The 23,959-nt window shown below is 39.1% G+C and overlaps 1 protein-coding gene across 2 annotated transcripts in view; it reads right to left on the bottom strand.

The window, feature by feature from the left end:
• LOC127414897 (peregrin-like) overlaps positions 1 to 23,384 on the bottom strand; it is a 72,515-nt gene extending 49,131 nt beyond the window's left edge. For both annotated transcript variants that reach the window (XM_051653272.1, XM_051653273.1), the window contains exons 1-4: positions 23,241 to 23,384; positions 19,578 to 20,335; positions 17,371 to 17,560; positions 13,417 to 13,704 (exon numbers count right to left, since the gene is read on the bottom strand). In XM_051653272.1, the coding sequence (XP_051509232.1) occupies positions 13,417 to 13,704; positions 17,371 to 17,560; positions 19,578 to 20,296 (1,197 nt within the window). In that variant the 5' untranslated portion in view covers positions 20,297 to 20,335; positions 23,241 to 23,384. The remainder of the gene's footprint in view (positions 1 to 13,416; positions 13,705 to 17,370; positions 17,561 to 19,577; positions 20,336 to 23,240) is intronic.
• Positions 23,385 to 23,959: the final 575 nt, after the last annotated feature.

Raw genomic sequence — 23,959 nt, 5'->3', positions numbered from 1 at the left:
TCAGACCTACCACCGTCGTGTCATCAGCAAACTTAATGATGGCATTGGAGTTATGTGTTGCCACACAGTCATGTGTGTACAGGGAATACAGTAGTGGGCTGAGAACACAGCCCTGCGGGGCTCCAGTGTTTGTTGAGGGTCAGTGATGAGGAGATGTTGCTGCCTATTCTAACCACCTGGCGTCTGCTTGACAGGAAGTCCAGGATCCAGCTGCACAGCGAGCTGTTTAAGCCCAGAGCCCGGAGTTTCTCATCTAGCTTGGAGGGCACTATGGTGTTGAATGCTGAGCTGTAGTCTACAAACAGCATTCTCACATAAGTGTTCTTTTTTTCCAGGTGGGAGAGAGCAGTGTGTATTGTAGATGCAATGGCATCATCAGTGGAGCGGTTGTTACGGTAAGCAAACTGCAGCGGGTCAAGATTGAGTGGTAATACAGAGCAGATGTAATCTCTGATTAGTCTCTCAAAACATTTGCTGATGATGGGGGTCAGAGCAACAGGACGCCAGTCATTTAAACAAGTTATTTTCGATTGTTTTGGAACAGGCACAATGGTGGATGTTTTAAAGCATGTGGGGACTACAGACAAAGAGAGGGAGAGGTTGAAAATGTCCGTAAAAACACCAGCCAGCTGGTTCGCGCACGCTCTGATGACGCGGCCCCGGAATGCCGTCTGGACCCGCGGCTTTGCGGATATTCACCCGTCGGAATGATCGGGTTACATCCGCTACAGAGACGGAGAGTGAACTAACCTCTGTAGCTTCGGCCGTGAGAGCTCTCTCCGCGAGGGCGGTGTTATTTCCCTCGAAACGAGCATAAAAAGTATTTAGCTCATCTGGGAGAGAGGCAGCGGTGTTCATGGCGGAGTTTTTATTCCCTTTAAAGTCCGTGATGATGTTAATTCCCTGCCACATGCTTCTAGAGTTGGTGGTGTTAAACTGTCCCTCAATCTTACTCCTGTACTGGCGTTTTGCTGTTTTGATAGTTTTTCGGAGGGCATAACTGGCTTGTTTATGCTCCTCCGCGTTCCCGGAATTAAAAGCGGAGGTCCGCACATTAAGTGCTGCGCGAACATCGCTGTTGATCCACGGCTTCTGATTCGGATAGATTCGCACAGTTCTGGTCGGAATCACTTCCTCTACACACGTTCTGATGAAGCACATTACGCTATCAGCGTAAAGCTCGATGTCGTCATCAGAGGCGGACCGGAACATCTCCCAGTCCGTGCGATCAAAACAGTCTTGTAGCGTAGAGTCTGATTGGTCCGACCAGCACTGGATCGTTCTGAGGGTGGGTGCTTCCTGTTTCAGTTTCTGCCTGTAAGCGGGCAGAAGCAGAATGGAAGAGTGGTCCGATTTTCCAAATGGTGGGCGGGGGAGGGATTTGTAGCCATCCCGGAACGGAGAGTAGCAATGGTCCAAAACCCGGTCCCCTCGTGTGTTGAAACTAATGTGCTGGTGATATTTTGGTGCGACTGATTTTAAACTGGCTTTATTAAAGTCCCCGGTCACAATGAACGCGGCCTCAGGGTGCGCGGTTTCCTGCTCACTTATACTCCCATACAGTTCCTTGAGTGCCCGGTCTGTGTCGGCTTGTGGGGGGATGTACACAGCAGTGATAATGACCGCTGTGAATTCCCTCGGTAGCCAGAATGGTCGACACAGAAGCATAAGAAATTCCAGATCAGGAGAACAGAAAGACTTGATAGAATGTATGTTCCTCTGATCGCACCAGGATTTGTTGATCATAAAACATACACCACCTCCTCTAGTTTTACCTGAGAGGTCTTTCGCTCTGTCCGCTCGGAGCATGGAAAACCCCGCGGGTTCAATGGCTGAGTCTGGAATCTCCGCAGACATCCAAGTTTCCGTAAGGCAGATAACGCAGCAGTCCCTCGTCTCTCGTTGGAAAGAGATCCGCGCTTTCAGCTCGCAGAGCTTGTTATCCAGAGACTGAACATTTGCCAGTAGAATAGTGGGTAGCGGGGGTCGATTTGCGCGGCGTCTTACTCTGATGAGAACGCCGGCTCTGTTTCCCCTTTTCCTCCTGCGTTTCCGCGGCCGTGCTGCCCAGACAAAGGGCTCCGCTTGCGTGTTTGTAAACAGCGGGTCGGCATTGAGGAATGTGAAGTCCGGTTTACGGTGTGAGATCGCTGAGCCAATGTCCAAAAGTGTTTGTCTGTCGTAGACAATAAGGCAGGCAACATCCAAGACAAGAAACATAAGAATTGTAAACAAAACAATCAAACCATTGCTAAGTTGTGTCGGAGCTCGCAACGCAGCAGCCATACTCGGCGCCATCTTGAGTCCCTATATAGCATATATAAATATGTACATGTACCTTCACAGCAAATTTACCGGCGTAAAATTTCCGGTGTTGCCCAGTATTAAAACTTGAGTTTTACACTTGATCTACAAGTGTAAAACTGCGCCAATAAAGAGAGTTATTTTTCCAGTGCTAAACTCAAGTGTATTTCCCACAATCTTCTACGACTCTTTTCAGTTGGGAAATCAACCAAGGAGACTGGTGTCCAGTTCAATAGTACGTTTGTATTGTCTTTTAACAAACTGTGTGATAGGAAAGAGATGATCTGGTCTATAGTTATATTTACCAAATAGTTTTAATATTACAAAGTGGCTGCACAGATTCTGAGCCAGTTCATGTGAGCGCCACGTGTATCTCAGGTGAATTATATTAACTGGCACACGGATTGGCTTCAATCCATGTAACGATATATATATAAAATTATGTTTTTGATAAATGATATCATGTAAATGTATTATCACTATATTAGAGATTTATGGCACAAAATATGTTGCACATGGACTGCAAACGTATGCGAAAGATCGTCAGATTAGTTACTTTAATCAAGGTTAATAAATAATAAAATAATCACTGTGAAATTATTTAATGAACCAGTATTTTCCAGTAATATAGTTTTAGTCGTCTCGCCATGGGAGCTTTGTAAATATATTTAAAGACTGCGTGGCTAGCACCACTTAGCCGAGAAGACTCGCCCTTTCCCCGCGGCGTGCGCGGAATGAGAACATCGTCGTTCACACAGAAAGCGTACTTTCTCCAAATTTCAAAGACATCTCGAACCACCTGAATTTTCTATTCTGTTATGATACGTGTAGCTTTTTTTTTTTTAACTTAAGAAAGTGTACTAAATGGACGTCAGTTTCTACAGCAAATGAGAATCAAACTAAAACTATATTTCTTTGTGGAATAAGTCCTGAGGACATCATGTGAAACATATTACTTGAACCTTAAAACACGTCAAAAGTTTAGTTGAAATTTGAGGTTTTTTTTTTTTATTCTCTAGTAACGCAATGTTCTTCTAAGTAGCATATGGAGGAAAGAAGAAATTGATTAAAATTGATGGCGCAGATTACAAAAGTTTGATGACAGAGGGTAAGCTCTTCAATTAAATCGTATACACTTTTAGCTGAAGTGGTTATCGTTGCTGTATTGAGTTTGAATGTGCTGTAATATATTGGCTGGATATGGAGTAAAAACTCTATACACTACCGTTCAAAAGTTTGGGGTCACTTGCCAGAAATGTTTCTCATGATCTTAAAAATCTTTTGATCTGAAAGCATGATTAAATGTTTGAAATTAGTTTTGTAGACAAAAATATAATTGTGCCAACAGATTAATAGATTTAATTACAAAACTAAAATTTTATTAAAAAAAAAAAAAGTTTTTGAAATTGATGACTTGGACCGAATAATTAGGAAAAGCAGCCACTAAGTGCCTAGCATATAGATCTCCTTCAATACTGTTTAAAAAGCATCCCAGGGTGACACCTCAAGAAGTTGGTTGATAAAATGCCTAGGCAAAGGGTGACTACTTTGAAGATGCTAAAATATAACACAGTTTTGATTTTGTTTAGTCACAACATAATTCCCATAGTTCCATTTATGTTATTCCATAGTTGTGATGACTTTACTATTATTCTAAAATGTGAAAAAAATTATAATAAAGAATGAGTAAGTGACCCTAAACTTTTGAACAGTAATGTATATCTTCTCCACCATAAAGTCAAATAATTTTCAATCCATGAGAAGGATCTCTCATTTTACAAGATGACACTGGTGTGGAGGTACATAGATGAGGATGTATTCACTGACCTGCTGGAGGAGAGATCACATGATATACTTTGGAGAGCTGTTGATCACGATTCAGGCAAGTGTTCTATCTATGATATACAAATACTTCCCTAGCACACTTGATTAAAGGAATTCATTAAAGGAATACTTTACTATATATATATATATACACTACTGGTCAAAATTTTTGAAACACTTACTCATTCTTTGTTATAATTTTTTTTTTTTTTCCACATTTTAGAATAATAGTAAAGTCATTAAAACTATGGAATAACATAAATGGAACTATGGGAATTATGTTGTGACTAAACAAAATCCAAAATAAATCAAAACTGTGTTATATTTTAGCATCTTCAAAGTAGTCACCCTTTGCCTAGAATTTGCAGACATGTACTCTTGACATTTTCTCAACCAACTTCTTGAGGTATCACCCTGGGATGCTTTTTAAACAGTATTGAAGGAGTTCCCATCTATATTGGCCACTTATTGGCTGTTTTTCTTTATTATTCAGTCCAAGTCATCCATTTCAAAAACCTTTTTTTTTTTACAATTTTATTTTTGTAATGAAATAAATGAATATGTTGGCACAATTATATTTTTGTCTACAAAACTAATTTCAAACATTTAAGCATACACCTTCAGATCAAAAGATTTTTAAGATCATGAGAAACATTTCAGTTAAGTGACCCCAAACTTTTGAACGGCAGTGTATGTACATATATATATGCACTCTCATATCAGTCCAAATCTATGAAGGTTTTTTTTAAGTCATTATATGCTGAAAATATTTCCCTCTGGGTATGAAACAATATGACAGTAAGTAATTGAAGGTTTTTTCATTTAAGAATTTTCAGTTTTGGGAAAATGTCCTGAAGCAGTATAGCCAAGTTCAAAAGAATTGATAAGTGGAGTGTGCATCACTATAGTGCAGAATTATAACAAATTGAGTTTTATAAATAATTTATAATTTTATAAATAATATAATTTGGTTATATTAATATAATATACTATAATCTACCACTTCTAAATTTGTCTCAGGACCAAATATGATTTTAAAATTAATTTCTTCATAATTGGCAGGCAACTCATTTAAAATTTTTAAAAGTGGTTTAAAGTGTCTTTTATTTGTACATCCAGAATGCCCAGTCCTCGATTCCTCTTGTAGCTCACAAACTGACACACTATCACTGTCTTCTGAGACTGAAGACAGTGCTGGACCAAGCTCCAAGAGACCTCGATTTAATGAGACTTTTGAGGCACAGGTGATTCTGTTAAAATTCATAATTTACCAGCTGGGTGGTTTTGCAGTATAGATATACACATTTTTATATTATGAAAGCATTACAACAAGTAATTTTTTTTTTTTTAATTATAGTTTGTCAATGGAATTTTGGAGGAAAAGGCAGGTGTGATTTTGGCTGAATATAAAGAACATGGAAAACTCACAGACTCAACACGGCAACACTTAGTCAATATTCTAGTTGCATACATAACTGACAAAAAAGGGTAATCCACAGTTAAATCTAACAATTAAGTTTCTGTAATTTTAGTGAATAAGTTAATGTTGTAACTCCTCCCACATGTTCTTCACAAAGCCGTGTCCCTTCCAAAGAAACTTTAGGAATTGTAACACTAATCCCATCACTGAAGGATCCATACTTAACAACTGGATATGTAAGCTCTGCAAGCTTTTCTCATTGTGCTAAAACACTTAATGGAAGATTTTAAAATGGAGTGTTGAGGGGGGGTCTGGGTAGCTCAGCGAGTATTGACGCTGACTACCACCCCTGGAGTCGCAAGTTCGAATCCCAGGGCGTGCTGAGTGACTCCAGTCAGGTCTCCTAAGCAACCAAATTGGCCCAGTTGCTAGGGAGGGTAGAGTCACATGGGGTAACCTCCTCGTGGTCACTATAATGTGGTTCTCGCTCTCGATGGGGCAAGTGGTGAGTTGTGCGTGGATGCCGTGGAGAATAGCGTGGGCCTCCACACGCGCTACATCTCCGTGGTAACGCGCTCAACAAGCCACGTAATAAGACGCGCGGATTGACGTTCTCAGACGCAAAGGCAACTGAGATTCGTCCTCCGCCACCCGGACTGATGGCAATCACTGCGCCACCACGAGGACTTAAGAGAGCATTGGGAATTGGGCATTCCAAATTGGGGAGAAAAAATAAAATATGTTGAAGAATATTTCAGGCTTTGAGCAACCAGCCAAGACTCTTGTCACTGTTGCTATAAGTCTATTATATTCTGTACAAGCATTTGCTCATTAATGCCTAGTATATTGAGAAGTTCAGATTTTTTAAATGTTTGGATTGATTTCATCTACAATCTTTTTGTTTTTTTTGTAAAGGAACATTTCTATGACCCCAACAGTAATCAAGGATACATATATCCTGCCGGCTGAAAACAGTCTCACGGCAAAGCAAACACCACAGCAAACAGTATGCCAGGTCAAGTAGAACATCAGAAAGTGAGGGCAGTGGAGGGCCCACAGCTTATAGAGCCACTTGGAAGCACTTGGAGCAGCAGTTGGAGGGTGACCAATGGAAGAAAGCGATATCATTTATGAATCATTGTACAGACAATGACCAGATTTTTGAGATGATGAAAGTAACATTCCAGCACAGGCAGCAGCTTACCCGTGATGCAGTAAAGTCCATCACGGTGCTTTCAGTTTTTCCACAATTTCTTGACACTAAAGTATCGGAATGATATAGTAAATAGCATAATGTGAAGAGAAAAATTAGATAATATGGGAAGGGCATGGATCAGTAATGTTTTGTAATGTTGGTTCGTATTTTGTACAGGTACTTCAAGACTTTAACATCAAATTTGGCACAGAAACAGCTTCCAGACTTCTTGAACAATGGGACGGTCTAAAACCCAAGGTCATCTCCGAGGCAAAACACTTAATTCCACCTTGCTCAACAGCCTGCTTGCAGCTGCACAGGGCAACTGACGAAACAACGAACCTGAATGGCAAGGTAAAGGATTTTTTTGTTACTTGTAAAGATGATGTCATATTTTTTGTCCATTACTTAGAATGTTTCCATTTGCTGTTGATCTACATGCCTTTTTTTCATGCGTTTTTTGCAGGATGGGACAATGACATGTCCTCTATTTTACTCCTGGGCTACCTTTTGCCACCTTCAGCTGTTGGTAAGAACAAATCCACCAAGATAAGCATCCAGGAGGCTTTGGGCTATATTGTGCAGTTTCACAAGGTTCGCATGCAAGCACTTGCAAGCCGTTATGCAGCATGTGTTGGATTACTTCTTTCCTAAAAATTTTTTTCTCTCATTTCAGTCTTGCCGCAGTCTAATTGAACACACTGAGAAGACTGAGGGCCTTCAACCACATCTCCTTGCAGCTGGCTCGGCAAAGGACATCATCCACGATGGATGGATAACTCAGCCCATGTCAAGCAAAGTCTTCCCTTGCTGCTTCCGATGTGCTTTTTAAAGCATATTTTGTCTTTAGCGTGTCATACCCCCACAGCTTAAATGCCATATATACGTTCATCCAGACAACAATCTACAAGATTGATATTGGCACAGTTCGTGAAACCCCTAGGGGGTTAAGGACCTATGATCCAAACTTTTGAACTAGTTCAACTGCCTGGCACTGAAATGTTTCGCTGTTTTGTTTGCAAACTGGTACATTCAACTATTAATGACCTTATTCGTCACCTAAAACTCATTCATGCTTACTATCCTGGGAAAAAATGTAACTTGAAATTTCCACAGAACAATTGTAAACACAGCTTCATGACCTATGCAGGATTTCGAAAACACTTCACTAGTGTTTATAGACATGACTTTCTAGACCAAGCTGTGACTGAAAATCAAAGTGGTGGAGACACTGACCAGTCAGATTTAAATGATCACATTGAACTAGCAGAGACATCACCTAATCATAAAAGGAACATGACTGAAACTCAAGAAATGTGTGCATCCATTATCACTAGATTGCAAAATAGTGGAGTAGCAACCAATGTTGTAACAACTTTAGTATCGGATATGGAAGAACTGGTCTGTGAAATACATTCAAATATAAAAAAGTTATGTGATGAATTTACTTCCTGCAGATGATTTTGCAACATCATCCAAAATAGATGACTGTTTTAATAACCTTGATAATCCGTTCACAATCCGGAGTACAGAAAACAAATGGAAAAAATATTTCAAAGAGAAATGGGCTGTTGTTGACCCTGCAGAGATCAAGTTAGGGGTAAAATTTGATAGTAGATTGAACCGGGTGATGCGCACATACGATCAAGCCCCTGTAACTGACAAATTCATTTACATTCCCCTGTTGGACACTTTGCATTTTATATTTAGAAATTCAGAGATATGTAAACATATGTCAAATCCAAGTGAGAGTAGCACTGTCTATAAAGATTTTTGTGATGGAAGTTATTATAAAAGCCACCCACTATTCAGTAAAAAACAAAATGCACTTCAGATACAGTTATTTTATGATAAATTTGAATCTGCTAATCCCTTAGGCTCTAAGCAAGGCATCCACAAAATCTGAGCCATTTACTTTATTCTCAGGAACTTTCCACCAAAGATGAATTCAAGTTTAATGAATATTAATTTACTGTTATTATTCCATGCACAAGATATTAAGAATTAGGGATTTGACACAATTTTGCAGCCCCTTGTTGAAGATTTGAAAGTCCTTGAAAGTTCAGGAATTCAAGTTCCTTTCTCCAAAGAGCCACTGTTTGGCACAATTGCCCAGGTTACAGGGGATAACTTAGAGATGCACACACTTCTTGGATTCATGGAATCTTTCAGTGCCCATTACTTCTGTCGGTTCTGTTTAGTAGACAAGAAAACAACGCAGTCAGTTTTCAGTGAAGATGACACTAATATTAAATTACGAAACAAAGTTTACAAGAACAGCACTATGCAGATTTGTTTGCTGATCCTAACATTACTGCATTATTCGCCATTAAACACACGTCTGCTCAATGACTTGCAATATTTTCATATTTGTGACAATTACGCTCCAGATATAATGTATGATATCCTTGAGGGCGTTGGACAATATGAGATTGAATATCTCTCTGGCATTATATCAAGACAAGAGATTTGTAACAGAATTTATTTTTTCAATTATGGCTACTTGGAAAGGTAAAAAAAAAAAAAAAAAAAAAAATCAGCCATTCCTCTGATATTTGGAGACATTGTTGATGAGGTAAACAAACACTGGAACTTCCTACTTTTGTTATTGCAGATCATTAACAGTGTTTTCTCCTGTAGTAACAGAAGGTATGACCTACTATCTCAAACACCTTATTGTAGATCATCATAGTCTCTTCAGAGTTATAGCCACACAAGAATTTGATTCCAAAACACTATTGCATGTTACATTATCCGCGTTACATACGCAAGATTGGTCCATTAGTACATGTACGGGCAATGCGCTTTGAAGCTAAACACAAGTTTTTAAAAAACAGGATAAAAAAAATTTCAAAAACACCACAAAGTCTCTTGCATTAAAACACCAGTATGCAATTGCTTATCACTGGGAAAGTGTACCAACTCTAGAGGTTGAGGATTGGCCATACTGTGTTTTTATCGGCCGATATTAGACTTTCACCAATATATCGGTATCACGTATATTTTACCGATATGAAAACTTTTTTTCAGAACATATAATGCAGAAAACAATGCTTTAGAATTGGTGTCATTGTGTAGTTTGTCCAGCAGAGCGCGCTCCGACTCTATTGTTTACAGAGCTGAACTGACGGTGGCTCTGCAGACAGGGCGGGGTTAAACGGTGTGGATTTGAGGAGATCTCTTCTTGTTAAATTGCTAACTAGTTAATACATACTGGAAAGTTAATAAAAAAATGACCCCATCATTTTATATAACTAATATAACGTTAACCTTGTACCTGACTACCATGTCACTCATGTCTGTTTGCTGTTAGCCAGCTTTAGTTTGTCAGTGCAGTCAGTAATGTAGCAGAATGAAAGGTAAACATCAGAGCATCTTTTTGCAGCTCAGCAGACAACAGTGCGGTGGTGGATTGTGTGTGGTGAGTGTTGATTTCATGCTTCGCTGTTACTTAGTTGGTGAGACACAATGCTGTAAAGTAAATAAATCTTTTACTCTCCGTGGCAACGAGCTTACAGCTAACTAGCTAACCACATAGCTACTTTCATACCTTGTCAGCGTGTAAACATGTATTCATCAAACTGTTTTGTTCAGGATTCACAGTTTGGTACCCCCTTCAACTGAACAATTCCAGTCATTGCATTTATAAAATGTAATATTTAAAAGTCTGGGTTTCCAGACATTAAAATAGGATACGTAATAAAAGTATATTTAAATATAAATAGTATATTTGCCCTGTGTAAATAATAATATATAGGAACTGTATCTAAAATAATTGAGGGGTGATAAATAAATACTAATACAACAGGCTGGAAAAATAGACATTTATTCATTTTAATATCCTTTATGTATATATATATATTTTGAATGTGTTTAAACTTGACACTGGGCGACGCACCTTGAAAACTGCACCGTTAGATCGGTTTCATACTGAAGAGCCGCTTAAAAGCAAGTTTTTTTCTTTCTTTCGTAAATGTAAACGAGTGTAAATGTCAACATCCTACTGTATGTTGAAAGGATTGAAGCCTGTCAACCAAAACATGAGCTCATTGATGTCATTAATTGAGTCTGCTTTTTTATTCCATCAGTTACTCCTGGTTGGAAGATTCCGTAAATATTTAGTTTATACGTAGGGTTACGTTCTACCTAAGTTTGATGGTGCAACGCTCAAATATTTAGTAGAGCATAAATTGTGACTTAGTGCCCATTTATACCACAACTAGGATAAGTTGTAACCTACGTATAGCTGGTGCAACCGGCCCCTGATGTTTATTTAGCTATTTATTTTATTTTAATTTATTCTTTATTTAAATGGTCAGCATTTGACTGATACTAAACAGTACTGATGTTTATGTAGCTATTTATTTTATTTTAATTTATTCTTTATTTTAATGGTCAGCATTTGACTGATACTAAACATACAGTACTGATGTTAATTTAGCTATTTAATGTATTTTTATTTATTTTTTATTTTCTTAGTGTTCATTTTTAGAATTTGTTGACAATGTATTATAATAATAATGTCAAATATTCTTTGATAAAACTATTTGTTTAAGAAAGCAGCCTTCTGAGTACCTTTGCATAGTCATATCGGTGAAAAATCCACATAGAAAAGGTCTGTTTTCATTCCAGCTCAAAAATTAGCTACATCAGTCACCATATCGGTAATCGGTGAATTCCCCCTCTAAAATCAGTATCGGTCTCAAATGACATTATTCTTGAAAAGTATCCACATTTTTGGGATGGTGACATCACAGTAGCTTCATGGATAAGACATTCTGGAACTGAATATCATCATGACCTACTGATTTGCAGTAAAATGGAGATTGAACTACCAGTTTTCAGTAAAATTACTGAAATTGTTCTAATAGATGACCAAAACTTTTTGGTGACTAAAGACTTTGAAACTGTTGGTTTTGTTGAGCACCTTCATGCTTACCATGTCAGAGAACAGAACGTTTTTGGTCTGTCAAGAGTAGAGGATCTTCCTTGTTTCAGACCATTTGATTTGCAAGCATCATATGGTTTTGAAGAACCATATTTGTATATTGTTCCAGTGCATTGTTTTGTGCATGAAGATCTTTAATCTTCATGCACCAATTTCTGATTTGTTGGAGAGCAGACAAGATAAAAATGTAATTTTTACCATGAATGTAAAATGTATTTACAAATTCAATCCAATCGAATGGACACTTGACTGCTTTTATTTGTAAAAGAATAGTATTGTTGCTTTTATAAGGGCTTGTTCATGCTTACCATGTAAAAAAATTATGTTTGAGAATGTTTTTCTCTGTTAAAAGAGTGGATAAGCTGCCCTTTTTCAGAAAACCTTAGCTATGAGTTAAAAACATGTTTAATGTTTGTTTTTTTATATTTGATATTGTGCAGTTTTTATATACTGTTTTATATTCTTGCACTAATTTCTGATTTGTCAGAACAGAAGTTATGGATTTGAATGTTTGTTTGCAAATTGCAGATTGTTGAATGTATTGCTTTTATCTCTGAAAAGATTCCTTTTCTCTCGGAAAGCAAATTTGACTTCATAAATAAAAATAACTTTTTTTTCTACATATGTTTCTCATCATTGTTACTTGTATCTCACACAAATTAATAATACAGAAAAAAGTAATTGTTGATATATTAGCACATTGCAGGTGTGTATTTAACCCTACAAGGGTGTATATTTTAACACTAGTGGAGGAAGATAACACTTTGAAGGGTTATACTTACACTGCTGTTGGGTGTAACTCTCACAGTGTTAAAATGTACTCTGTGAGTAATGTGCATATTTGACACTGGTGTTATTTTAACTCCAAAATGGAGGGAGTCATATATACATTTCAGGAGTGTTAAATCTGACTCAAATGTACACTGGCTTTTTTGCTGTGTTGTAATATGCTGTAGAAATCAGTTTTTGTTCCAAGGAGCTAGGACCATCCTGAGCTGTGACACTGAGGTTTCTGCAAACATCTGTATAACCAAAATTTGTCATGCGCCATGACACAAAGATGGCCGCCGTGGTTAAACCAAGTAAAATAAAAAACTGGTGGTTTTGCAATACCAATACAAAAAATACAAAAAATAAAAATAGGAAAATTAAAATTGGTCAAGCAACCAATGTTGGACCACTTGAGATGGATTAACCATCCAGTGTGTCCAGTGAAAAAGATTAAATGGAGCCAGAGTGATCTAAATAATTCAGTAAAATACCTTTTAAAGATTATCTATACAAAAACTATATACAAAATACTATATACAAAAATGTGGTTTTTGTATGTGTAATTTGATTTTACTTCCATTAAATGGATTGGATTTGGTAGACATCATTTTTGTAATACAACCTTTTTCGGAGACTGTCACACCATTATTTGAATTATCTGTCATCCCAATCTTGAATGAACTTGCACGCCAGATGAACAGGTTGCACGCCGGTCTGTTATTGTTGCGACAACGTTGTTAGATTTACCCGCCCCTACACGTGACGTTGAACAAAACGAACTGCGACTGGTCGCTTTACAAGTCAGTCAGATGGCCTCTTCCTGTCTAAATAGGTGGTCCTTAGCCAACTTAAGCTGGTATAGAGCCCAGACCTTTGCGTGGTCTACGCGAGACTAAAACCCTACATTCAATACCTGCAACCCCTATATCAATCACACTCACACATCACACTCACCTCCGGGATCCAGAGTGCACACACTACATGTGCCCAGCGGGCGTCATCGGTCTGTTTGAAAGCCCCGCCCTTATTAGGGCACAGGGCACAGTCCACGGCTCTGGAGGGTGACTGCAGGCAGCGTCGACACAGCCACTGGCCCTCAGGGATGTAAGGAACCCCGTAACACTCCTGATGCACGGCCAGATTACACATGTCACAGAACAGGATGACATTACTGTTCTGACACTCTCCATCGTTACAGATACAGCACACGGCATCTTCATCAATCAGAGAGCTCGGGTCACTCTGCAGAGAGAGAGAGAACGGTTGATTATTACGGTCAATCAAAGGTCTGTGTATGTGACAACGCAAATGCCTACGATATCAGTCACATCTTTGGAGGATTTTTTTGTGTGTATACCAGTTTCACTAATGAATGTATTTTAAATCATGGGGTGGTTACAGTCATGATGTTCTGACATTAAATTAAAGTATAAAACAATCAGAATCACTTTTAATTTTTCCGTTTTAAAATAAACATTTTAGGGCAGTCAATCGATTACAATTTTTAATCAAATGAATTACATGACAATTAATTAATCGAATTGATCACAATTAATCGCATATATCATTATTTGCTGATAAAGGCCCCCAAATAAAGATAATGCATTTAACTACACAATGATTCAAATAATTAAATATATAATATATATTAAATCTAATTATTCAGATTTAAGTGTTTTGCATTTTTGTTTAAGATAAGTGCCTTTAGAAGTCAATATATTGTTCAAGTCAAATATCATTGAATATAAGCCTACAGTCGACAGCAATTCATTTTGCAATAGAGTTCGTCAATCTTGTGTGTTCTCACAGGACATGTTCTTGCATTCCGTCTGCGCTATTTTAATTGTCTCTCTATGTACATATGAGTCAGACGGACGCTTTTGCAGCATCTTTCTGGTTTTTACAGTAAAAAACATGTTTTTTAGGACACCGTGTCTGTGTCAAGTTAAAAGTAGTTGAAAATTGCGTCTGGAGATCCTGAATTCAATTGTTTCATCCAGCTGTCAAGAACATGTCCTGCGTGTGCAGCTCTTATTCTGTTTCTGCGCTGCTGCTTGTGAGGTTTGTTGAGGTCCACTGACTGCCCCCTGCTGACAAGTCTTGTAAAAACACAAAGTTACATGTACTTCAAGCTTACACTGCTCTGATGGGAGGGAAATACGTACCTTTACTACAGAATTTTTGTGCTGGTTAGGATTAATTCTTTACGCTTTATTTTTTTATTTAATTAATTACACGAAATCACAGGTGTCAAACTCAGTTCCTGGAGGGCCACAGTCCAGCAGAATTTAGCTCTAACCCTACATAAACACACCTGAAGCAGCTAAATAAGGTCTTCAGGAGTGCTTGAAGATAACAAGGAGGCATGTTAGTACAAGGCTGGAGCTAAACTCTGTAGGGTTGTGGCCCTCCAGGAACTGAGTTTGACACCCCTGCACTAAATGAACCAATTAAATTGACAGTCGTAATTTAATTTTTGTTTTGCATTTAAAACTGGATCTGTATTTTGAATTTTCAAAATTATTGAATTTTCTGCGGAAAATATGAGTGCCGTTTGCCTGTGCAAAACTCGCCTCCACAATGCGGTGCTGTTGTCAGCGTGTTGCTATCAGGTTACTAAGGTGTTCTGAGGGTTTTTTGGCACATTACCATGATGTTGCTTCAGTGTTAAGGCCTCTGCACACCAAAAGCCAATGTTCGGCATGATTTCTCACTGCAATCAACATTTTGAATCAAAACAATAGATTCCTAGCGAGCCATTCTCACCTGGAGCGAACATATGCGCCGAATCGCGCAGTGACAAAATGTTTTTTTTTGTTTTGTTTTCAAGGTGTTTGTTGATTTTTTTCTTCACCTGGCGAAGAAAGGTCCTGATTAGTAATACATGTACATAAGCTGTAGATCACGTCAGAAGCCATTGCAGTTACCAGTACCAAACCAACTGATGACGCTAAAGCACAGAAAGCTGTTTTGACCATCAACATTAAACGCTGAAGTAACTCGAGGAAGAAATCCTGAACCAGCAGTCAGGATGTTTATTTCACTTGTATCAAATGCCTTAAAAACTGAAAGATTTTGTTCTCACATGGGTTCTCTTAACATGTAAATAATATTGCTGCATCACTGCCTTGCATCCCCTTTAAAAATTATCTGATCTTATGTGGATTGTCTTCATAATTTATTCCATATTGCTGCATTGTTTGGCCTTTGCATTTAATCTTACTTGAGTTCTCTTAAATCTCTAATATAATATATATTGGGCCATCTTTCCCTTTGTATCACTTTTTATTTAAACAACTTTACGGATCATAAGTGTTTTTCTTCGGCAAATATTAATATTAATACAAACGCTGTGACTTGCAGTGCACTGTATGCCTTTGAATACCAAAAACAAAATTGTTATTGCTGTGCTATTTTTAATAGTCGTTAGCAGTATTAAAGTACCTAATAATGGGTGGGACTGAAGATGGGTTTTGTGGGGTGAGATCTGTGTTTTATTGCTTGCACTCTTGGTGCTGTTGGAAACTCTCAGAGAAGACCAGGAGACTCGTGTAAAGCTTCAGCAGGATTCTTTATTGTAGAAGATCGGGAGCATCAGTTTTGCGCTGCAGTCATCAAGCCCAATACAATGTGCAACACTTTAGTTTTTTCATGTGGTGTTACATGAAAGACAGTAGACCACCTGATCTTATAGTTACACTTAAATTTACAATCCCACAGAGCATATAAATGTAATCATATTTAATAAGTAACATGCAGGGTTTTGAGCAAATATAACAAGTAGAAATACATGGCAATAAGATAGTCAAACGTTTGTTTTAAACATTTGTTTTAACAGTCATTATATGAGTGTGCATTATGCAGTGATTTTAAACAAATGCACTTAACACAAGAATAAACAGTATGCTTACAGTGGCATATTATTAATAATGTTCCAAATGATAATATGTTTTAACCGTTAAACCATTTTTTACAATCGATTCTTTCTAATCACCCCTCAGACTGTATCTACATGACAATACTGCCAGTCAACTTGTCCAGCTGGTGAACTGAAATAGTTTGTGAAGTGTCTCGAAAGTTTTCTTTCTCATTGAGCAAATCAACAACACACTCGTCATCACTGCTGCAGCTTGTAGAGAAATCAGTTTTATTTTTTCAATCTGCACACTAGAGAATCGCTTGCTTTTCTTGTTTGTTTAGCAAACTTGTCAAATGGTTTCTTCTCACCCGGTGATGTGCAGACCAGCTGAAAGGTGCGTTAAGCCACCTACTGTACCGGGGTAAAACTGCTTGTTGATTAGCACCACCTATTGTAAAGGCATGAATGTGCTAAAGGCGAACGTTTGCTTTGCCTCTCATAATCGCGTCATGTTTGGTGTGAAAATGCCTTTAAGATTGGTTGCTAGGGCGTTGCCATGCAGTTGCTAGGGTGTTTATTAGTAGAATTTTTGGCCCAAGTCAAAAGATCCTACTCCCCAAGTCTCTACAGTATTCTAGTCTTTAGATAGAATTCGACTCTGGTGCAAGAGTACAAGGGTTCAAAACTCAGCTAATCATATTGTTTTAGTTTGAACAGATGATGATTTATTGCATATATATACATTTTACCACATAAATAATAATAATTGCCATTCAGTATGACTCCGGTCCCTCCTTTAATGTAAGTCTATGAGAATAACCCATTTCATCAGGCAAAAATCTTAAGTGTAACTGCTAATAAAGTAACAGCGCACCTCTCAACAAGCGATTTGAGGCATCAGTCAAGTCTGTTGCACAAACAGTGTGGGCACTGTGGGGTGAGCTGAAGTTTAATATTTATGGTTGGTTCTTGTTCAATTCACTAACAGTGCTAGCCATAGTAACAGTGATGACTGACTTAAAGAACAGCACTCATCAGACTCCTCTCACCTTGTTGTGGCTCTCAAAGTAAGACTCTTTTTCCAGTCGGTCCATCAGATACTCAAACACCTCCTGTGGGATGGGTGCCACACCGTCAGATCGACGCCTGTCATTCATGATGTCCAGCCAGATGTAGTCTTCCTCATCGATATCATACTCCACCTCCTCATCCAACTCCTCAGCAGACTTATCAATGTACCTGACAGGAGGTCAAGGAGACATCAAGTCACCACTAAACTGTGTTTACAAGCCATTTTATTTCCATAATGACTTGGTGTTCCATACTTTTGAAGAGGTTGTTTGACCAAGACGTGAAAGATAAAAATTTACTCTACAAAGCATCTCTGTGTTTCTCAATTATTACAATAACCTTTATTATGTTAACCAGCATTAAATTACAGCATTAACTATTGGCAAGATTTTTAGAAAGGCTGCAGTTGTTGCATTTTTTTTCTCTTTGAAATCGTTTTTTTTTTTTTCAATCTCAAATTGTAGCATGAATTTCTGAGAGTCAGCTTTAAGCAAGTCATTTGTAGGCTGATTTCCCTCAAACGTGTAAACACTAAAACACATAACCAACACTGGCTCAACCAATGCCGTGAGTTTGGGATGGGACTATCTTCTTATCAACCAATAGAAGACAGGGATTTTTTAGGAAACAGTGCTTGAAAACAGTTGTTGACTGCACCCAAACATCCACTGTGGCATGGGGGGGCATGGTCATGTGTCTGTCTACGGGCGAGGAGGAGGCGAGAACCGGCTGAACAGTAAACAAAGTTTAATGGTTAAATTAAAACCAACATAAACAAATGTGCAGCGTGGCCGCGTGCGTCTCTCTCTCACACTGACGCTCTGGCGTGCCTTATCAGGTCTCCCTTCACCATCACTATAATGAGAGACAGGTGTTAGAGTACTCACAGCCCAGGTGACGAGCCTTATCGCTCTCCCTCTCCTGCTGACAGACACATGACCACGCCCCCGCCATGCCACATCCATATTTCCCTACTATACAGTATGCCAAAAACAGTATGCCAATGGAGTAGTACTTCCAAGAAATACCCAGATGACCTACTATTTCCAGAGAGATTCAGAAGTGCAGATCAACTGGACACTTTACGATCCCATAATCCCCTGGGAGCTGAGGTGATATAACTTGGGATATTTAGCGTGTTCAAAAAAAATGTTGTCAAGTAAAACTGACTGCATTCATTAATCACCCCTATATTTAGATTTTTCACAAACATTTCAAAAATATCTGTACGGCCATTCTGTCAACTCAACCAGAGGTCTCCGGCGCAAAATGCTGTTTTTGATTATTTTTTTTTACTATCAAATCTGTTGACTTCAGCACCTCTTGTTGTGGGAAAAAAACACTTTTTTACAAGTTGGTGTACCTATAACTTCAGAAGTATTAAAAAGTTCTTAAAAATAATTTTAGATTGTGGCTCTGAACAAACTTTCCTTTTTTGTATCTTCATTTTTAAGGCCCTATATGGTTAAATCCCAGAGATATTGGGCACTCAATGTGGCTCCATCCAACAAAATTGTTTTTTTGTTTTTTTACCCATTTACATTGATTAAAAACCAAATGTTGATCACATGATATGAAGCTAGTTTTTCTTGTCAAATAAAAAAAAGGTCTGAATTTCAAATAATGTTGAAACTAGAAATGTACCTTTATTTATTTGTATGAGAACAATAATGTAAAAATCTAATTTTTCAAGAAGTGACAGACGTGGCTCTTCAGTTAGTATAATGGCTATATCTAGTTTTCAGAAATGTATATCAGCAAAGCCCTGGAATGCATCATTAGGGGTCCAAATTTGTATTTGTACTGATTTTCTTATTCTTTTTCTGCCCTAAATCCTACCATAAATCATAAGGATCCCAAACTTGGAGGGGTGGTCCCAAATCACCCCACCACCACCACCACTGAAGATTGTACACAAACATCCATCTTCCACTAGGTGGCACTATAGAACATTTACGTTTTCACTAATAACTCTTTGAATTCTATGGGTTGAATCATGGCATGTAATATTTTGGCTTTCCCCATCATTTGTGTACCTTTCTTCAGAAAAACTATTAAGAAAATCAAAAATGTCAGCCAGGGACGTATCTGAAATTTGGTTGATTTGACATGGAATAACCTAGTTGTACTTTTAATACAGTGTAATTTTTCTAGTAATTAATATCTTATGCAAACAGAACCGTACCTGTAGTAAGATGTGGGTCGAGGGGGGGCGTCGGGTCTGTCCTGATCCAGCTCTCTAAACACCACCTCAGGCAGCTTGACGGCTGGCCCGCTCGTGCTTATGTGATGATGTGAGCTGCTGTCCTTCTTCTTCTCTTTATTCTTGTGTTTGCCTGTTTTCTGAGGCCCTTTCTCCCCATTTGCTGCAGAAGCGTCCAGTCTGTCCTTACCAATCACCCCACCCTCACTGCCACCCCCATTACACACCGTCGAGCCACCCATTCCAGAGGACGGGGCATCTTCAGCTCCGCTGTCCTCCTCCGAGAGCACATCCAGGTTCTCGAAAATGCTAATGCGATGGACTCGCCCGCGGATCTCCAGTTCCACCATGCGCTGGGCCTCTGCGTAGGTCATCGTCTCTTTCACGGGCGAGTGAGAGCGTTCAGAGAACTCAGCCGGGCTACCCGGCGTCGTCCCTTGCACTGTAATCCCAGAGCACATACTGGAATCGGGGCCATCGCCCAAACCTATCAAGAAGGCCCGTGGCGGGCGACCTTTTCGCTTCTTCTGAGGGGTGCTCTGGGGCGGAGGCGGGTTATCGTGGTCGTAATGGTACAGGTGGTATTCAATGCCGCTGTAGCTTTTGTAGACTTTACGGCAGCTCTCCACCGGGCACTCGTAAGGGGGTTTGGTTGCCCGAAGGTTGTGGCAGAAGGTCTTGACGTCAATGTCCAGCCCCATGCTCTCTGTTGACGCTACAGGAAGAGCTCCAGCTTACATCTGTGAAGACAGCAAAAAAGAGAGTGCATATATTATACAGCAGTTACTTCTGGTCCACTAATCTGATTGGATGGGATGAGTTCCAAAGAGTGCTGACATTTAGTATATTCATTGTTTTCAAGAAGAAAAAAAAAAAATATATATATATATATAATATATATATATATACACTATATTGCCAAAAGTATTCGCTCATCTGCCTTTAGACGCATATGAATTTAAGTGACATCCCATTCTTAATCCATAGGGTTTAATATGACGTCGGCCCAGCCTTTGCAGCTATAACAGCTTCAACTCTTCTGGGAAGGCTTTCCACAAGGTTTAGGAGTGTGTTTATGGGAATTTTTGACCATTCTTCCAGAAGCGCATTTGTGAGGTCAGACACTGATGTTGGACGAGAAGGCCTGGCTCGCAGTCTTCGCTCTAATTCATCCCAAAGGTGCTCTATCGGGTTGAGGTCAGGACTCTGTGCAGGCCAGTCAAGTTCTTCCACACCAAACTCGCTCATCCATGTCTTTATGGACCTTGCTTTGTACACTGGTGCGCAGTCATGTTGGAACAGGAAGGGGCCATCCCCAAACTGTTCCCACAAAGTTGGGAGAATGGAATTGTCCAAAATCTCTTGGTATGCTGAAGCATTCAGAGTTCCTTTCACTGGAACTAAGGGGCCAAGCCCAGCTCCTGAAAAACAACCCTACACCATAATCCCCCCTCCACCAAACTTCACAGTTGGCACAATAGAGTCAGACAAGTACCGTTCTCCTGGCAACCGCCAAACCCAGACACGTCCATCAGATTGCCAGATGGAGAAGCGTGATTCGTCACTCCAGAGAACGCGTCTCCACTGCTCTAGAGTCCAGTGGCGGCATGCTTTACACCACTGCATCCGACGCTTTGCATTGCACTTGGTGATGTATGGCTTGGATGCAGCTGCTCGGCCATGGAAACCCATTCCATGAAGCTCTCTACGCACTGTTCTTGAGCTAATCTGAAGGTCACATGAACTTTGGAGGTCTGTAGCGATTGACTCTGCAGAAAGTTGGCGACCTCTGCGCACTATGCGCCTCAGCATCCGCTGACCCCGCTCTGTCATTTTACGTGGCCTACCACTTCGTGGCTGAGTTGCTGTCATTCCCAATCGCTTCCACTTTGTTATAATACCACTGACAGTTGACTGTGGAATATTTAGTAGCGAGGAAATTTCACGACTGGACTTGTTGCACAGGTGGCATCCTATCACAGTACCACGCTGGAATTCACTGAGCTCCTGAGAGCGGCCCATTCTTTCACAAATGTTTGTAGAATCAGTCTGCATGCCTAGGTGCTTCATTTTATACACCTGTGGCCATGGAAGTGATTGGAACACCTGAATTCAATTATTTGGATGGGTGAGCGAATACTTTTGGCAATATAGTGTATATATATATATATATATATTTTTTTTTTTTTTACCTTGAAAAATATGTTTGAAAACTTTTTTGAAATGAATAATTAAGTTGTGTTCACTCATGTATTCAAGGTGCAAGGAAAGATTACTTGATGGTTACACCACATGACATTTTTATAGTCATTAAATATTACAAAATGCAATAAATATTTTTCAAAATGTATGAAATGAACTCAACACGTGTCATTTAAACTGAATTTGTAAAAGATTTTTCATTTTCATTCTCTTAGACAACCTTATTTGTCAGCGACCCAGAACAGTTGTTGTGGTCGACTTATCTGGATTTTTCTTCTATGCGATTTCTTCCAATCAGTTTGGGTGAGAACAGATCAAAATATAACTCCCTTTTCACTGTACATCTTGACATTGCAGTCTCTGGTTGATTTCAAGCTCGATTACACTTCCTAGTGCTTGACACATGCACAATTCCAAATACGCTTGGCTGCTAAAAGTTACTCTCCAAATCTAAAGTAACCTCATCACACACTTCACATGTAGTTAAAATGGAGTTCTGACTGACATCAGGACTCTTTGACTATGGCTCAAAAATGGTTAGAGACCATGGTCAGATTTTATAATCCACCTTTGACTGGACAATCAAAAACACTTTGAAGCCATTTTTCTCAGTTTCAGTGTTGCTGTAGTTACTGTGTTTTGCCTCAAGATGTTTTACAAACAACTGGTGAACAAGTAGACCGTTTTAGGAGGAGCTTTTGACAGCTTTCTGGATAATCTGTCAAGTCTTTCCTTAGAAATGAATCCAGAAACAGGTTTGCTCCTGCATATACAGTTTCATCACTCATCAAATTAAAAAAAAAAAATACACTTTGCCACAATTGCAAAGGAACTGCACCGTATATGAAAGATTGTGAAAATCATCTATGTAATGAGCTGGAAGAAATCAGTGTTATGAAGTGAAATTGAACTGTTACTGTCACTACTAGTGTGTTGTAAAGTTGAACCTGAGGTCAGAGTCCCGGTCAAGTCCATAAAGATGAGAATTCATCAATCAACCATGATGGGGCTCCAACCTACAACCTTTCAGTTGCCAGCTCATGTTACAGACACTATATCACAGCATCCCTTCAAAATAAGTGACTTTACTGAATGATAGTTTGCTATTAGCTTCAATGACTGAAGAAGCTTCAAACTAACTTACAATATGTCAAACACTGTTGCTCAGAGGATAAATGCACCATGATGGCACTTTGATATATATATATAAATACACCATGTTGCTAAATGACTACCACATGCTACTCAAAGTATAGCATTGCATTACATTACCATAGTAACCGCGGTATTACCATGGTACTCGTGTTTGTTAGTGGCTGGCTGTAACCAAGCCCGCTATTTCTCTTCAAATATTAAATAATAAAAATATGATCATGTAGAATCACAAGTAAATAACGCACAGATCTCTAACAGGTGAAAGTGTGTTTCATCATAATCACTTACTACTACAGACTCCACGCCATATCTCATGCGCACTCCGACACTGAGTTTAATTCCGATCAGACGAGAAATGTGAGTTGTATCAGCGGTTCATGTGTGAATTCTGTTCATGACACACACTGAATAACATAAGGAACTGAAGACGAACAAAAGGAGCCACGGCACGAGCATAGTCGGCACATTCGCCAATCCGTCCTCCTGGGAAACTCGCTTTTAAAAATATTCACACAAATTACTTGGAGTGAAATTCGGAATATTTCTATGTGAACCGTGTCAGACATCGCCATATGTTATGTATTATTATTTTTCTTCTTACCTTTATACTGCATTAACTGACGAATCAGCCGATGGGTTTCACATGTTGCCCGCTGCTGCCTGCTTCTATTTATTGTGCAAGTGCTGCGGGACACAATGCTGAAGTAATGTGGTGTGTAGCCGTAATATGTAGAGTGTTTTTATAGAATAACGCAATGTCCCAACATCTTATGGACATTACATGCTTGTGAGCATGAGTGTAGTGGGCGTGTGAATGTTTCTCTGCAGATTTCTTAATGTGTCGCATGAGTGCAGTAAACAGTACAGACCTGCAGAGGGCGCCAGATCAGCGCAATGAGGGCGGGAAAATAAACGGAGGTCGGAGCATCTCCTACAAATGGGCAGGGCAGCCCCAAGTGGGCGGGACTATAGCGCCAAGTGGGCTGTACATACGAGTGAAGGCGTCT

The sequence above is a fragment of the Myxocyprinus asiaticus genome, chromosome 24 (assembly GCF_019703515.2).
Source record: "Myxocyprinus asiaticus isolate MX2 ecotype Aquarium Trade chromosome 24, UBuf_Myxa_2, whole genome shotgun sequence".
NCBI classification, from domain to species: Eukaryota; Metazoa; Chordata; class Actinopteri; order Cypriniformes; family Catostomidae; genus Myxocyprinus; species Myxocyprinus asiaticus.
Note: the sequence above shows the minus strand (reverse complement) of the source record. Positions and strands in the feature narration are given on the sequence as shown.